This window comes from Aethalodelphis obliquidens, unplaced genomic scaffold (assembly GCF_003676395.1).
Source record: "Aethalodelphis obliquidens isolate GAN/ISIS:26980383/991018 unplaced genomic scaffold, ASM367639v1 scaffold2, whole genome shotgun sequence".
Classification (NCBI taxonomy): Eukaryota; Metazoa; Chordata; class Mammalia; order Artiodactyla; family Delphinidae; genus Aethalodelphis; species Aethalodelphis obliquidens.
Window position 1 is genome coordinate 4,513,841 of NW_020837946.1, and position 17,924 is coordinate 4,531,764.

A 17,924-nucleotide genomic window follows, 5' to 3' on the forward strand; every position below is an offset into this window, starting at 1 on the left:
TCTTCTAAAAGTTTTACAGTTTTAGTTTTTACACTTAGGTCTTTGACTCATTTGGAGTTAGTTTTTGTCTACGGCAGGAGATGGGGTCTAAGCTTCATCCTTTTGTATGTGGATATCTAGTTGTCTCAGCGCCACCTGTTGAAAGACTATTCTTTCCCCAATGAATTGTTGAAAATCAATTAACCATAGAGGGACGAGCTTATTTCAAGACTTTCAATTCTATACCATCAATCTATATGTCTATTCTTATGCCAATATCACAATCTTGGATTACTGTAGCTTTGTAGTAAGTTCTGAAATCAGGATATACGAGTATTCCAACTTTGTTATTCCTTTTCAAGATTGTTTTGCCTGTCTGAAGGTCTTGTGAATGTCCATATAAACTGTAGGATCAGCTTGTCCATTTATGCAAAAAAAAAGCATCTGTAATTCTGAAAGGGATTGTGTTGAATCTACACATCATTTGGGGAGTGCTATCTTAGCAATATTAAGTCTTCTAATCCATGAACATGATGTCTTGCCAATTATTTAGGTCTTCCTTAATTTCTCTCAAAGATGCTTTGTAGTTTTCAGTATATAGGTTAACTTTATTCTTGAGTATATTAATATTGTAAATGCAATTGTCCATTTCTCACGTATAGAAGTACAACTGAATCTTGTATATTCCTGAGGTCCTTTATTAGCTCTAATAGTTTATTTTGAATTCCTTTAGATTTTCTATATATAAGATCACATCATCTGCAAATATAATTTCACCTTCTTCTTTTCTAATCTGAATGCCTTTGGTTTCTTTCTCTTGCCTAATTTTCTGGCTCAAACTTCAATGATGAAGAGAAGTGGTGAGAGTGGATGTCCTTGTCTCATTCGTGATCTTAAGTGGGGAGCTTTCAGTACTTTACCATTAAGTTTGATGATAGCTGTGGGTTTTTCATAGACACCCTTTATTAGGTTGATGAAGTTGCTTTTTATTCCTACTTTGCTGTGTGTTTGTATCATGAAGGGGTAATGAATTCTGTCAAATGTATTTTCTCCATCTCTTGAAATGAGTGTGTAGCATTTGTCCTTTATTCCATTAATGTGGTATATTACTTTGACAGATTTTTGTGTGTTGAACCAACCTGGCATTCCTGGGGAAAATGACATTTGAACACAGTATATAATCTTCTTGTAATGGCGGCAGACACAGAGATGTTCTCTGTGGGTTGTAGCACCTTTGAGATGGCATATTGGATATAGAGTACGGTAAAGAAAGAGGACAGATACCTGGGTCTTAAGAAATGAGGAATAAAGTCCAGGGACTTGGGCTAAGACAGGCAGAGGGACTCCAGGCGGGTTGTGGGCGTTCGTGGATACTGCTTGGTGTAGACCACTGCTTCTCAAACTTTAATATGCATAAGAATCACCTAGAGAGTTAACACACATCCTTGGGCCCCACCACAGGGATACACTTGGAATGGGGTCCAAGAACGTGCCTTGCTGATGCTGCAATAAACCACTCTACAAAGCAAAAACAAACCCGGACCGCATATGCCACGTCAGCAGACCCTCCCCAGCCCCCGAGAGCACACAGACCACTTGCCTCTCTCACCGCCAGCATGCAGGGACCCAGGCACAAAGCTGATTGAGTTTTCCAGATAAAGAGCCCAGGAAACTTCATAAATAGTATTTTCTTTTAGCATTAAATCTACATGATTAAGTGGGTGGGCTACTGACTAGTTTCATCTTACAAATGAGAACATTCCCTGGTTTTTAAAAATCAAAATCACAGAAGATGCTGGCTGTGAAACCAGGACTAGAAATCCTCTGGCCTGGCTCCCTATTTCATCATGCAGATAATAAATACGATTGTGAAGCTTTTGGAAATACAAGCTAAATGTTTTCAACAGACAGTGTTGGGTCAGGGACATGAACGGAGGGAGGTTCGGGCAGGAAAGGATGTGGTCACGTGAAAAGCTGGGGCTCGAACCGCGTGACCACGTTGGCTGATCTGCACATTTAGGTCTTAGCACTGTCTTCCAGAGAAGCTCTAAGGATGAGCACTGACTGCAGAAAAGTAAGACTTGAGAATCACGACTGAGTGACTTGACCAGGTTTGCTGTATGAATGCAAACTAAAATGAATGCTGCTTTATCATCTTTAAGTTACCATGAATGAGGCTATTAGATTTTATAAGTGGAAAGACATCGTAGTTATGCTATTATACATAATAAATTTACACTAATAATATATAAACACCGACACACTAATGGCTGGTAGGAGCATGAGCTGGGGTCAAGGGGAAAAGAGGGAATGTACACTGGTAAACACAGTGGTACCTCTAGATGCCACAACTGACCGTGGGACATGGCCATATGACGCTGAGCAGAAAAAGGATGCGAGCAGCAGAAGGACCAGGGCAGAGTGTCAGGAGTCAGGTCCTGCGTTCAAGTGATCTCTGCCCCTTAGTCCCGGGCGAACCTCGACAAGTGACTCCAGGAGCCTGACCTCACAACCTTCTCACATGGGAAACGGGGGTCATCCCGTGTCGCAGGACGGCTCCGTCCTAAGAAAAAGCACCCAGTACACGGTGAACCCTGGACCCAGGCTTGTCTGCTTCTGCCTCTTCTTCATTGTTAGGAAGAAGAAAGCAGGACCCTCCTCAGAAGAGAGGAGGTTTCTGGTGCAAAATGATCAAAGCACCACTGAGAGAAATGACCTTCTGGAAAATGCTCTACTTTTGGAGGAATCAAAACAGAGGCAGTTGTTTTAGTGTATTCACAGGCCCCCGTTTAGAAGGGCTCCCACGATCTAGAATTCAAGTCTAACAGTTCGCCTCCACATTACATTGCTTCATCTACGGGCGCGGGCTCGGAAGTGGTCAGGGCACCTACAAGAAACTGATGCTGGCAGGTGACTCGCATTTGCAGCTACCAATGATAATAAAAATTCTCAACCATAAAAAATTCCTTGATTGTCTCCATGGCTACATTTCAGAGAGTAAATGAGAGGGGTTTTCAACCCAGGACAGCTCTCCGGTCGCAAAGCTGGCTCCCACATTTGGTTTCCTACAGGATCAAATAAAAGACGGGCTTGTGTGTGGCAGGAGGACGTAATAAACCAACAGCACTATTTCATCCATCTTCTTCAAAGGCAACTGGAAGGAACAGTTATGCTGTAAAATGCGGAGCGCGTTTTACTTAACCTTACGGAGAATCTTGTTAGATCCGCCTTTCTTATAATTAGGGCTAGTCTGTCCTGAGAGCTTAATCGGAGAGCACTGCCGACGCACAGATTCCCTCCACGCTCCCTGCCTGCAGCGTACCAGGGGAACTGCTCTATCTCGTCAACCGTAATCTACAGGTATTATTTCTGAGGCAGTGTTAATGCGCGTCTCGTTTGTACGTTTCCCTAACTGACTTAATATTGATAGTGCAATATTTCCCATCTGGGTGCAGAGCTCAGGTAAACCCAAGCATATTTAGCAACGTGCTAATGAGGACCATCCCGTCAAGGAGGGTGGCTGAGTTACGGCTCGCGGGGTCTGATTCCATGTCCGCCTACTCTGAGAAGTCCCTAAAATATCTTAAGTCAAATCCGAGGTCCCCGAGCCGCTGTTGGGTTTGCGGAGCCGCGGACGTGTGAACTTTATTGGCAATAAACGTCGCTCCTGCACGCGGACGGCGTGCCTGCAAACCCAGGGCTCCTCGGAGCCTGCCACTGTCCCCACTCACTCAGGACACTGTCCCCGCCCGGACCCGAGGCCGAGAGGGTGGGCCCCGCTCCGGCGGCTGGGGCCAGGGCATGCCCGCTGACAGGCGCGCCACGATGACAGAAATGCACTCTGAGTTGCAATTAGTGGCACTGTCATTTTCGGGGGCTCCTGCCAATTAATTAAGCCTGTCAAACAGAAAAACCACAGCGCTCACATGATAATTTATATTGGAAGAGACGAGCCTCATGGAGCACAGCGGCTCCCTCTGCAAACAGAATTCTCCCTCCGAGCATGGAAATACATAAGAGAAAATAAATAAAATAAAACAACAACACAAAAGGGTGGATGGAGGGGAGGTGGAGATGGGGTCCTGCACGGGGAAGAAGAAAGTGAGGCTGTCCTTGTTATAACTGTTACCTCTGATCGCCAGAGTCGAAGACAGGCTGATTAAAACTCCAAACGAGCCCCCAGCTCCCTGAACCCTCTGTGTCCGTCCGGGATGATAGAATCAGGAGTTTATTCATACCATTAAGCCCCAGAGAACTTAATTGAAAGAAGAGCACAGCCCGGACCTTGACAAGCGGGAGGTCACGGTAATTGCTGCCGGACATATTTAACATTAAGATAATCAGGCCATTAATTACCCTTCGGATCATTAAATCAGCCAGTTGCAAAATGAAATTTCTGCCTCTATTACGCACTTGAGAGACCGCAGGGGTGGCCTTTAATTTATCAGTGAGCTTGAGATACAAAGGCTGGGGCTGGGGGAGGGCAGGAAGGGAGGGGGCCGAGCGGTGGCAGTGGCAGCGGCGGCAGGGCATCAATTCGCCATGCTCGGTGATCCTGGCAAATTAACTAGGTAAGATAACCTCCGCTTCCAAAGGCAGAAGCTGGGGGTATGTAAATAGATGAGGGCAGACAGGGAGATCAGAGTCTGCACACCACTTAGCAGGATAATAAAGGAAATCATCCTTGATTATCAGTGCTAATTTGGACACTGCCGGTAGCTTGTTATGCGTGTTCTGAGTAGCATTTAATTAATTCAATTGCTTGTTAATGAGGGAAGTGACATGTGGGGAGCAGATGCCACCCAACTGCAGATGGGTTCTGGTCATCACTGCAAAGTCCTTCCCCCCCCCATTTCTCCCCCTGCCCATTTTTCTTTTTTTTTAAGGAAAGAAAATAGGAAAAGGTGTCAAGCATAGAGGAACACTCAAAAGAGACAAAACACTGACCTCAGCAGGGCCAAGAACTGTTGAAAAATAATAAGATGAGACAATCCTGGGACCGCGTGGGCCCTCATGTTCCCCGAGGCCGCATTTGGATCAGTGCATCTTTATGCCAGAAATTTGAGCCTGAGATTACTATATTGTGATCTTATGATCAAACCTAACGAGACAGAGACGTGGCCAAGTGGTGCTGCTTTTAATATCTCAGAGTTAGCGGTGGGGATCCAATTATTTTCAGTTTGGATACATTTCCCCTTTATCAATATCTCCATGTGCATAAATAAGATGAAAGTGGCGTTCGGAAATGAAAAGGACACGGAACTTGGATCACTGGGCAGACTCGCTCCGCCTGGAAGTGAGCAGCCCGTCTCTCCCACGCGGATTTCTGACGTCCGGCCCCCAATCTTCCTCCTGAAGTGACATCTTTTTAGAGGTTAAACACAAGAGGGGAGTTTAGGGGCGCAGGTGAACTGACAAATAACGAAACCCAGAGAAAGGATGCTAAGAGAGGGAAGGGAACATACGCTAAATCAGCCAACTCGGTCCCCTTCCATGTGGGATCAAAGAGGTGACGCGGTGATTTCAGTTGGGCCTAGAGCTTCTCCCGAGGGCTCTTTCATGGAATTGAGAACACAGCTCTCTACTTCCAGGTTCCTTTGATTTCCTAGACCAAACCGGCAGGCCCCAAACCACCTTGTAAACAGGACACCTGCCCTGAAATGCAAATAGCAACTGGTCCCTGGTCTCTCCCGGGCCAAAGCCCTCGACTCGGAGACACAAAGGTGGAAGACGAAGGGAGAAAGCCGCACAGCCCAGCTGAGTGCGGCTTCTGCCAGGAGGAAGGCGGTTCCAGAGAGCTCCGATCGGTCCTGGTGGGAAATTATTTTCCCTGCAGTCAATCGAAAAAGCTTCTAAGTGAAAAGGGGGATGAGACTCAAGCAGGACCTGCCTTAAGTGATGCAGACCGGCCCCGAAAACACCAGTGCGTGGCCGAGCGTGAGAGGATGCACAGAGAGGTCTGTTTGAGACGGCTTCACCGTGTGCTGGGAATTTCACTCACAAACACATGGGGGAGTTCTGAGGCCCTGAGGCTGCAAAGCCCCCCCGACACATGTATTCCAAGCTGACCAGTTTCCTCTTTCTCTCCTTCACCCATTCGTTCACGCACTCCGGAAACATGCACGTGACTGTTTTAACATCTCTACCTCCGAGCTGTGTCCTGACACCGGAACCAGAGTCCTGCCTGGTGGCTCCAGGCCCCGCGTCCAACTCCACAGGACAACGTACTCTAAGATGCAACACACCAACTCACATGCTGACCGTCCTGCCGACAGCAAACTGCCCCTCCTTAAGGCCCTAACACCTAGTTCATTCTGTTACCACTTCTCCCCTACTCCAGCAGCCCCATTTACAATCAATATTTTAGGTGTGTGCTTAAATGGTATCAATAGCAATTAGAGGGGGATTCTGATTCCACCCCAGAGGTAGTTAATTGTTACAGCATCGATCTTCTCTACCTGCTCCTTTCTCCAAATTAAACCTCCATTACAGAGGGGGATGAAGGGCATCCTCTCCCCTCCTGAGACAATAAATTTCATATCGAAGGCACTGGAAAAAAAATAGCAGTTGTTGCAGAATCCATCCAAAAAGATTTTTTTTTCTTCCTGGGAGTAATTAAAAGATGCTTTTCTTGACTAATGATTCCCCGGTTTAGGAATGGGAAGTCAATACTGCTTTGCCGCCGTCAGCTTCGATTGATCTCAAAGCTGTTCAAGTTTGAACGGCAGTTCTCAGGGCAGCTGAGAATCGCTGGAACCAATTACGTGCCGTCCAAAGCTGCCCTAATCAGGGGCGAAGGCCTAGCACGCAGTAAGGCAGACGGCTGGTCAGAGGAGCCCGTCTGGGTGACACCAATGCGAGATGGCTTCAGTTGTTTCTTTGGAGAAGGGTCTGTCGTGTTCTACTTCTCCATGGTCCTGAGTCTGTGTGTGTGTGTGTGTGTGTGTGTGTGTGTGTGTGTGTGTGTGTGTGTGTGTGTGTGTGTGTGTGTGTGTGTCTGAGTCTGTGTGTGAGTCTGTGTGTGTGTCTGAGTCTGTGTCTCTGTGTGTGTGTGTGTGTCTGTGTGTGTGTCTGTGTGTGTGTGTATGTGTGTGTGTGTGTCTGAGTCTGTGTGTGTGTGTATGTGTGTGTGTCTGAGTCTGTGTGTGTCTGTGTCTGTGTGTGAGTGTGTGTGTGTCTGAGTCTGTGTGTGAGTGTGTGTCTGTGTGTGAGTGTGTGTGTGTCTGAGTCTGTGTGTGTGTGTGTGTGTGTGCGCGCGTGCACTGGGGGAGGCATGGCACATTTCTAATTATATTCCACTGTCAGAATGAATCTTCTGAACAAGACAGAATGGATGGAGCTTCTCGGGAAAACAGCTGGGCCCTTTTTCAAAGAATCAGACTGGATATATTGCACTTGGCTTTTCCTCAGACAGAGATAAAATTTTATTAAAATATTTCTTTTTAGTATTACCTGAGGGCCACATTAGAGAACTGTCCAGCTTTTTTTGTGCTAGTGATCACAGGTCCTGCAGAGAGAGCGAGGCAGGGTGGGTGGGAGGGCGTGTCTTTCCTTGTCTTGGAGAGGCAGGAACCAGACTAGATATCCATTCTCACACCGCAGACTGAATTCCATGTGGACATTCCAGCCCAAACTTTGGGATTCTGATTCTGTCTGAGGAAACTGCAGGAGGTAGTGAAGGAGCTGGGGATCTGGACTGTTTTACAATTACACTGAGTGGTCTTTGAGTGTATCTGAGGCTTTGCCCACGTTCCACCAGGACCACAGTCTTCCAACTGACCTCCTTGCCTGTCTCCATCCTTTCCTAGGATGCTGCTGGCTGCCTCTAGTGTTCCTGAGAACAGGCGGAACATATACGAACACAGAAAGAGATCCAACAACCCACCCTCTGCCCAACCGCGAGAGTCGCTGTTAAAACACTAGCCCGGCTCACCAGTCCTTTGCTCTATTATGGCCTTCCCTTCCCCACTTCTCACTGTGCTCAAGGGTCCAGCTCCCCATGGGCCCTGAGGCTTCCACGTTCCTGTTTGTGTGTAGGTCCCTCCCATCCTCCAGCACACACACTCCCCACGCCCCTAGGCCTGGAGATCACAGCACAGTTTAAAGTCAGCTCAGATGACATTTCTCCTGGACCTCCTGGAGCAACGCAAATCCCTCCAGTCTGTGAACGCCACCGAGTCCTGGCATCCTCGCCTGGCCCTGAGAACATTCACCAATCACTGCACACTTACGGTCGTCACCTAGCAATCACTTCTTTTCTATGAGGAAGCACTCAATGAATATTTGCTGAATTTAATTAAAAATAAAACTCCCTGGGAGAATTACTAAAGCACAAAGGTATATTCAATTCTCAAACATGTTTATCTTCTTAGAGATGGACAGAACTTAGAAACCCCCAAGTTACCACTGGAAATACGACGTAACCACATCACCTCACTGTAGGGATTTCACAGCAGTGACTCCACTTGTGAGAAAGACAGACTCAAATGTCTCTAAAATGTAAAGATACGATGTGTATAACACTACACAGAAGAGGAAGTTACATACTCAAGAGGTTAATTCAAATGTACAAGTTAGAAGGATAAAATACCCTTACGTACACCATCTTCACTTATGAGGATGAAATTATTATATAATATTTCCCAGTTAAAAAATTAACCTACGTCTTTGTTTGTAATCATTCTAAATGGTTTCTAATTGTGACAGATGGAAAAACAACCAAACTTTTCTAATCCATGTATTAAAAATAGTATAACTGCTCCTTTTACACACAAACAGTAAAATGTATAAAGTTAATTTTTTCCCAACTTATTTTAATGTTTTCTGCATTCACACGTTAAACTCAATCCGATTTCCAATCATTTTTCTTTTTCAGATCTAAATACCCTCCAAGGAAACTATATGTATGAAAAAATAGACATTAAAACACGAATTAGTCTTTTAAGAATGCTCCTAGTGGACAACCCTGCGGATTTCTATATTACTGTTAAATCAAAATTAAAAAACTGGAGAAGTGTCTCATTTCTTCAGTCTGTAAGACAGCTGCCTGCGTGTATGCTACACAGCATAACTTATATATAAAGAGCTCACAGCGCCAACCTGCTCGATTTTAAACAGATGTACTTCGTGCACATTTCTTGCCCACCCCCGTCCCCTCCCCACAGAGCACCTACTAGGAAGGGCAGGGTTAATGACATCAGCTTCATTCTCTCAAGTGAACCGAAGGGGGCACCACAAATTCATTTTTTAGTGTTGATGAAATGAAGCCCACAGGTTTTCCATGTTATTGGCGGTAGAAACCAACTTCTTACCCCTCGCATGTGGCCCGACCACAGATGGACACCTGGGTTTCCTTGTTGTCTGACCACCAGCAAAACAGATCCGTGCTGATGCTGGGAGACCTCTTCTCCCCCCTCACCTCTGCACACACCTGAGAAGTGAAGGCTGAGCCCATCCCGTGCCCCTGCTTCAGACGCTGGGATGCCCCCCAGCTCCCCGAACAGCCGTGGAGACAGGACGGTCCATCCTGCCTCCGTGAAGGAGGCTCTCTCAGAAAACGCGCCATTTTACCACCCTTAGGTACATTAAATATGCATGTGTACTAAGAAATGGCTTATAATTGCTGTCAATGAAAAATGAGAAACGGAATGGACTCAAAATAAATGCGTTTTTTACACTGGGTAACAATTAACATTAATGAGGGGCCACCATTAAGTTATGCCATACTTGGTTGATTAAATGTGTTAGAAACATATTTCAGAAAATAAAATCTATTTGGTTACTATAACCTCACTTAGTGGGGGTCGGGGGGGAGAGGGGAACCAATGGAGTAGATGCTTATCAAAGACATAAGAATAACAAAATTAAAGAATCCAAAATTCATAATTAGTGTTAACAGCCTAGCTTATGCCTATTAGAAGTATATTAATTAAAGTGATATATTCATAAGGTTAGAAGCTTAATACATTTCTAAGAGAGGAAGAGGAATCCCCAAAGTGTAAAAACAAGAGTAAAAAATTAAGGAGTTTGAATTACCCGTGTCTGCGGAAGAGCAATTTTTAATACAGATGTTTCTGTCCGGGGTAATCAGCTTCCCACTGGTTGCTGGGGCAGTTCCAGTGGTGGCTGTCATTAAGGTCATTTCTGGTTGTTGAACTGCCTGCAGAATGCCCCATAACCACATGCCTTCCCACGTCCCTACCTTGTGGAGTCCAGCGAGGGCTTCGTCCGCCCCTGGGTGCTCTCCTCCCAGATGCTGTTGGCCAGCTCATTCCCAATGGACGACATCACCTTGATAAGCTCAATGGGCCAGTCATCAAGGTCCAGAGATCGGACTCGAGAAAGGTGGGTGCCAAGATTCCGGTGGATCCCTGAGCACTCAATGCACATGAGGGCTCCCAAGTTCAAACTGGCCCAGTTGGGATCTGTGGGAAGAGGAAAAGGGCGCCATATGCAATCAGACCGTCATCACTCATCCCAACTGTCCTTAGGTCTCAGGAACAAAACGGCTAATCGGCCTTCCCATGCAACAGTCCCTCCCTAGAATCACATGGCTTGAAAATGCTCCCTGGCCGGTACTTGGAACTGTCTCAGGCATCTCAAAAGATCTGACATGTTGGCGGCAACTTTCAAACAACTGGCTTTAACCAAAGCCTTGGAAACAACGGAAAGCACGGGTTTGGATAGAAAGACGCACTTTTGGATACTTCCGCAGCGGCACTCCCCTTGAGCAGGTGGACACACGTGGAAACGAAATCAGGCGTGACTTGGCGCCTACTGTGGACGGCAGCTGAGAGCGGGAAAGAGAAGGTGTGCTGAGGGACAGCTGGGCCACTCCCAAAGCTACCAGGTCCCACGTGACCACCTCTGCAACCACGGGCACAGCAAAGTTTTTAGTGACATGATGCGCACATTTGCAAATTTCAAAGCTGAAAGAAAGGCACACCACGATGAAGAAGTGTGCTTTTCAGGGATCTTATTTAAGGGCAACCACCAAAGCAACTCCTGTTTCTCCATCCTTCACTGCTGGCAAGATGGCGGACATGGTCCTTTGGTTAGGTTACTACCCAGGATGATCGACCCTGATTCTCGGAATAAACGGTGATGGGCTTTGGGCTGTGACACTGCACCAGGGGCACTGAATGAGTCCAGAGCACAGCACTGGGACCCCTGAGTGGGATCAGTCCCCGTGTGAAACTGGCTGACACAGTCAGAAGACTGTGGATTTGGACCCAGGGCTGGCTTCATGCTAGAATCACCAGCTGATTTGCAAAGACGGGGCTGACCTTGACAGTCAATGGCTTTCACCACCGACAGAAGCAAATAAGGCTTACATCATCCAAGAATAATCAACATTTACCGCAGGTGCACTTGAAGAGCCAACAAAAAACCAGGTAGCTGACATCATATTTATTTGGAATCACTCTGGAAATGGCAAATGACCAGGAGTGGCCTTATGCTCATTCAGCAGAAATCAGCCAGTGATTCACTTAATATCTGATACAAAGGCAGGAAGGTGGTGATAGAGACCATGGTGGGGGGCACACGAGAAGAGGGGTCTGTGACCTCAGAGACCGTCTGGTTGGGAAGAGGAAACAGATGCCCCTAATAATAATAATAATAACACATAAAAAACAAAACACCTTTGCCAATGCGCCATCTCTCATGTCCTTGACCTCAGCCCCTCGACCTTCCCCTTGTCCTCTGAGAAAACACAGCAGGGCAGCCGAAGGCCTGATTTGAATCCTGCTACACAGCTGGCTCTTATGATGACCTGGGGTATATAACCTGACCCTTCAGACTCTTCATGTCACCCTGTAAGTGGGACACACTGTAGCAACAACTATTACAGTCACAAGAATGGAAAGACAGTGCATGGTGGGACTGGGCACAGACCTGACAGATAATGTGTTTAAGGGATGGGAGTTTAAGACCTCTTTTCTCTCCAGATTTGTCACCCTTTGTCCCTGGATTCCTACTCAGGTGGCCTCATTCTAAACAAACTGGCCCCGGAGCCTCCCCCAATCTCCCTCTTCCACCTGCCCTCCCCACCTGGGCACTCGCCCGCCCAACCCGGCTCTCAGAATGTTCTCTCGACCTCCAATTGGCCACACACGGCAAAGCTCAGGAGCCACGGAATCTTCCCGTTAAAACAATCCTGTAGATGATGGTGGAAACCACTGTAGACGTTTCTCCTAATGGAGGTTCCGATATGTCTCCGATTTTGTGCTTTTAAAGATGTTACTTTGAAACTTCCTGATAAAAACACACTTCAAATAACGACTTCTCTCTTCTAACTTCATGTCATGACACATATTGAAAGTAACATTTAAAAATTCAAACAAAAGAAGATGCTTTAAAGTCCCTCAAGAGCTTCCCTGGTGGCGTAATGGTTAAGAATCCGCCTGCCGATGCAGGGGACACAGGTTCCATCCCTGGTCTGGGAAGATCCCACATGCCGCGGAGCAACTAAGCCTCTGAGCCACAACTACTGAGCCTGCGCTCTAGAGCCCAAGAGCCACAACTACTGAAGCCCACGCGCCTAGAGCTCGTGCTCCGCAGCAAGAGAAGCCAACGTAATCAGAAGCCCGCGCACCGCAACGAAGAGTAGCCCCGGCTCGCTGCAACCAGAGAAAGCCCGTGCGCAATGAAGACCCAACACAACCAACAATAAATAAATTAAAAAAAAAACTAAAAAAAAAAAAGAAGTCCCTCAAGATACCTGAAGAGGAGACCCCTTCTTTCACCTGGAGGCCTCAGACATGGCCTTGCCGTCCTGCCCTTACCTGACCTGCCAACCAGTGGTCTCTCCCCTTTTATCTGTGACAATCCTGAGTTCTTCCTGTTAGGTCACACAAATCCTACCTGGCCAGCTTCCTACCTGAGCAGCAGCTGCTCTTTCCCTGAACAAACCAGAGCCATTCAGTTGTGCGTCCTGCTGCTTCCCTGACTCACAATGACCCCCTCCCCACCTGCTCCAGTCCCGCCCATTTCCTGCACAAGGTGTGCTCTGAGTTGCTGTGTGCCCCTAACGGCCTTGCTCCGTGGCCCCGGGCCTCGTGGCCACTGGGTCCAGGCCTCGCCCACTGGGCTTCAGGCTCGGGATGCCAGGGCCACCTTACACCCTTTTATTTTGTTTCAACTGGACTCTAACAACAGCAAAAATACATGATTGGAAAAACTTTACTGAATGGGCCCAGCACTGTGCCAGGGCTGGAAGGTGAAGAATGAGAAGTAAGTCCTTAACTTCAAGGATACGAACTACAAAAGGACTTTCTCAAAGGGAACGTGGCATTATTCCCTGGACAACGGAAAGCATGGAGGAAAACTGGGTTGCTCCAAGGCACAAAGCATAATTATGAAGTCTGTCAGTTCAATCAAATGCTTTTAGTGTGTAGCGAATTCAAGATAAAATAAAAAGAGGCCATTTGATAGCAAGATCTAGAACATATGATTTTGAAACAAAGAAAACAAAGCCCAGAAGTCTCTGGGCAGGATTTAACCAACTGTACTCTATGTTTATGGAAAAAGCAAACAAACGTATGATCGTTGATGAAGCCAAAGGTTGGTTTCTGGATGCGGCACAGAATCCGGGCAGGTGGCCTAATCCCTACAGCATCTGTGGTGTGACTGTGGCTCACGGGAATGCCTGGGGCATAAACAAGACTTGTGATGAACCAGAATGGAAAAGAACACGAAGAAGAATACACACGGGTCCAGCTGAATCACTTTTCTGTACAGCAGAAATTAACACAACATTGTAAATCAACTACACTTTAATAGAATTTAAAAAAATCAAACAAACAAAAAAGAATTACAGTGCCATCAGAGAGGCATTTGTGTGAAGGGCACTGTGTTAAAATATAAGTCCAAACAAAAGTATTTCAGTTCCTTAAAAGCCATTAAATCATGTTATAAACCTTACATGCCAGATGACAGATGTGGGTTTGCTGCAATGCACGCTGCGTCGAACCACCCCATCTCCCTCTGCCGAGGGCCAAGCCCCACCCCGTCCTGGCTCACACTTACTTTGGGTCTCGCAGTCCACGCAGTGGGAGTTCCCTCGGATGTTCCGTATCGACTGCAAGGCCATGGCCTCACTCTGGCTGGTCAGTCGGGACTGGCATACAGGGAGACATACAAACCCAAGATATGAGAACTCCAAGAAAAAGGTATATACCTGCTAATAAAGCCTGGGAAACACCAAACAGATGGCGAGCGAACATAACCCGAGGGCAACGTCAACAAGGGACTCCTCGTTAGACGTCTTTAGGATGGAGCCTAGCGGGTGGAGAACGGACCGGCACTACCTATTAGGATGCGTCAGATGAGAGACTCATGCCCTAAGACACATCTCGTGATTCCTCGTCAGGAGACCACACGTGTGTGTGGCTGGGGGTGTTCATGCCTCAACGTACACTTACTTGTCTTCTCTAAGCAAGTTAGAAAAACACAAAGAGGGGAAAAGAGGAACACAAAAATTATAAACTATCATGGTTAAGTTTTATTAACATTGTGATATCTATTCTTCTGGCCTTTTTTAAAAAAGCACATGTATACAGATAGACGTGCTTTAAAAAAAAAAGCCAGTGTGGGGTACGTTGCTTTGGAATCTGCCTTTTTAGCCTAACGACATAGTGTCACCTCTCAATGGCATCACACAGTCCCTGGCATTATTTCATTTTATTTATTTCTGATGTGATAGATATTCAGAAGTTTTGTTTTTCTATGTGTTTAAATTTGATTTTGGAAGGTAGCTATTACCTATGTTACTGATTTTCAGTCTTTCAGCACCAAGACTCCTTAGGAAAAGGGTCAGAGCAACTCTGGCATCATTTTAAATGGCTGCATAATATTCCACTTATGAAGACTTAGTTACATTGTTTTCCTTGATGGACATTTAGACTGTTTCCAACTTCTGTCTGCTATCAGCAGTGCTGTGAGTAGCTTACTGCTAACTCTTTGCACAAATTCGTGATTATTGACTAAGGATGAATTCTTCAAAACAGGAGGACCAGGTAAAAAGACGTACATGGTTTTAAGGCTTATGACGCATCCATTTAATATAATGGCTAATGCCAAATAAATCCCAGAGGGCACTTAGAATAAGCTTGATTTTCATGTAAAAATTATTCACAAGTGGAACCATCTTATGTCAAATTGTTTGCTGTGAAACAATTGCTTACTGCTTAATCGTAAACTGTAATTTATTAATTGCCACTGTCTGATTAGCATAATGCATCATTGCGGTTTTATTCCCTTTGGTTAGATGCCCAAGTATTCGAAGTGTGTTTAACAATTTCTACTGGTATCTGGAGTGTGTGTGTGCACGTACAGAGATGTGTCTTCTGTCTACCTCTATAATCTCTAGGGCATAAGTACGTATATCTACAATTGCTCCCAATTCTGAATTATCCACGGGCAGCTAGAACACCTTACAGCCCATTCTCAGCGGAGGCTGTATTTTCCCCTGCAGCTGTTCCTTGTGGCTATTATTTCCATGCTGTGCACCGTCACACCTGTTCACCAAGCGCCCAAAGTGCTCAGTGAGCCCTTCTCTCACGGGGAACGCTGGCCCCTGATGGCACACGTCTATCGAGAGAAAAGGGGAAGCCCTGTAAGGCTGGTGCTCGCATCAGGCCGAGGTGACACTGTCTGTTTTCACAGAGAGCGGGGAGGCATCTGGCAAGGGTGTGAAACAGAAAAGGCGCGTGCCGTCCCCCACCCTCCTGAATCCGATGACCCGGCATACATTCAGGGTCTGACTTGAGATACTGTGACTTTATGCAAAATTTGGAGATGCGTTTGTCTGTTCAGCCACACGTGCCCTCCCAACGCCTGTTCTGAAACCGAGTTCCTGAGCTTTGTGGGTGACAGGTGTCCTCAGTCCCCATCGACAGGAGATGCGGAAGCATCCCGAGTTTGCTTCAGAAGCCGCATCTGCAGCCGTGACTCAATAAAGCCAAGGTGCTCAGAAATGAAAGGCCCTGATTCTCCTCACTGTGGGTATAAAACATCTTTAAAAAAGAGAGGCAAATTACATTATAATAATAATGACTGTGGTCTGGTTTACCCTGGTTAAAGAGGGTAATAAAATAAGACACTCCATCTTTTTGAAAGACAGACTCCCTTCTTAATGACAAAGCGGAACATAAATCACTGGCAGAAATGTCTTTAAATGGTTACAAACGAAATTGCAGGTTGGGAGGTAATGTTCTTTCTCCTGGCTTCTGGTTGTTCACAGTTTGAAAACTCAAAATGCTCTCCGAGACTTTAAAGTGTCCCAGAGAAGGGGTTAAAAATATCCAAGCATTAAAATAATGATTTGTGAAGGAATCTCTGACGGGAAAAGGGAAATGAGAAAAATGACCTTTGTATAAGGAGTATCACTGGGCAGTAATTCAGAAAATGCAGGTTAAAGTCTGCTTTTCCTGGCTAAACAAATGCAAAAGAACTGAACTCTAACTGAATAAACCCCATACCAGGCTTTATCAACAGAATTTAGAAAATGGACATTTTCTCTTCCCTAAGCCCTTTGCATATGCTCATATATGTGCATGCGCTTTTCATCGAAGCCTGTACTAAGGGTCAGTTTTCTAACTCGACGTGAATTTGAATTTGAGACATTTATGAGAACGGAACAGTGCCTCCTCTTAAGTCTGCACTTCTTTTCCTGAGGGTATTCAGCCTAAAGCAAAAATCAGTGTGAACAAAGAAGCCACAAGGGTCCAAAAGATTCTATGATCTCCAATAAAAGGTCAATACTTTACATTTGGGATGAGTCGAGAGAGCAAAGATTTAAACTGGGATATTCTGCCATCTGAACGTGGTTAAGCTAGGCTACTAATCTATGATACAGGACACGTATCGACACAATTCTTTTTTATCTTTGCAATTATTTTGCATTCTGCTCAGAAACATTTAAGAGTCTTGCCAATTGCACGTCTCACCCGATGCTCTCCCCTCCCCCCCCCCATTTCCGTTTCAGGATCAGCGCTCTTGATTTTGGTGGTGGGGCCTTGGGGGGGGCGCGGCAGGCTGCTCCGCGTTTTACCTTATTCTTGCTGCTCTCGCACGACTGTAAGCTGGCGAGGATCTGACTCTCGATGGCCTGGACCCACGCGTCTCGCTCCTCGTAGGTGGTGGCTTCAAAGTGCCACGTCTGGCCAGTGAGGGACACAATGATAAACTCAAAGTTTTCTTCTTGTTCTGAAACACAGAGTGGTGGGGATGAAGAGTTTAGCTTTCATGAGATCACGGCCCCTCCGCCAGCCCTCGGTCATGAAAGTGCCTTTGGGTTCAATCGCGCCTGCGTGGGGCCGCGGCACACACAGGACCGGCCGCCCCGCAGCGGAGATCTGAATCTGCAGACCTCCCAACACTCCAGATTTGGTTCCTAAAGCCAGCGTGGCTTAGCTAGGTTTCAATCAATGCTCAGGGGATGAGGAAAAATGAAAATCAGCGTGTGATGTCAGTGTCTCTGTGCTGGGCACAGATGAAGCAACTTAGGGACGTAATATTCTAACTCGTGGCCGGCTGCTGAAATTGACAGGGGGATGAACATCAAGTGAACGCTGCTCATCTCAGGATACAATTTAATTTCTTCATAAGCGCCTGTGCGCCAATCCACAGATACACCCCGGCAAAGAGGGAGGCCTGAGGACGTCTGTCCTTTTAGGGCAGAAGACCAGCTACGGCGGGGAAGGTTTTAGTCTGGAGGAGCGAGTGAAATTCCAGGCGATTTGAAGGGGCCACTGTGTACCAGGAAGGGGGGTCCTTACGTTTAAATCCTGCTCCGCCACTTGGCGTGCTGGAGTCTGGACAAGTTCTCAACCCGTGCTGGGTTCATTTCCTCACCCTTAAAATGGGAGGGGAAAGCTGCCTCCTTTGCTGTGTTTTCCACTGGCTAAATGACGTGCACTAGCTCAGGCCCACGCCCAACACCC

The 17,924-nt window shown here is 46.4% G+C and overlaps 1 protein-coding gene across 8 annotated transcripts in view; it reads right to left on the reverse strand.

Annotated features, from left to right (window-relative positions):
• Positions 1-17,924, reverse strand: part of AGAP1 (ArfGAP with GTPase domain, ankyrin repeat and PH domain 1) — a 552,897-nt gene that overhangs the window by 50,466 nt on the left and 484,507 nt on the right. For 7 of the 8 annotated variants that reach the window (XM_027117564.1, XM_027117546.1, XM_027117554.1 and 4 more), the window contains 3 exons: positions 17,033-17,187; positions 14,008-14,098; positions 10,181-10,403 (listed from right to left, as the gene is read on the reverse strand). In XM_027117564.1, the coding sequence (XP_026973365.1) occupies positions 10,181-10,403; positions 14,008-14,098; positions 17,033-17,187 (469 nt within the window). Of the gene's footprint in view, positions 1-9,115; positions 9,424-10,180; positions 10,404-14,007; positions 14,099-17,032; positions 17,188-17,924 lie in introns of those variants that run through there. The other variant, XM_027117529.1, reaches the window with a different exon arrangement.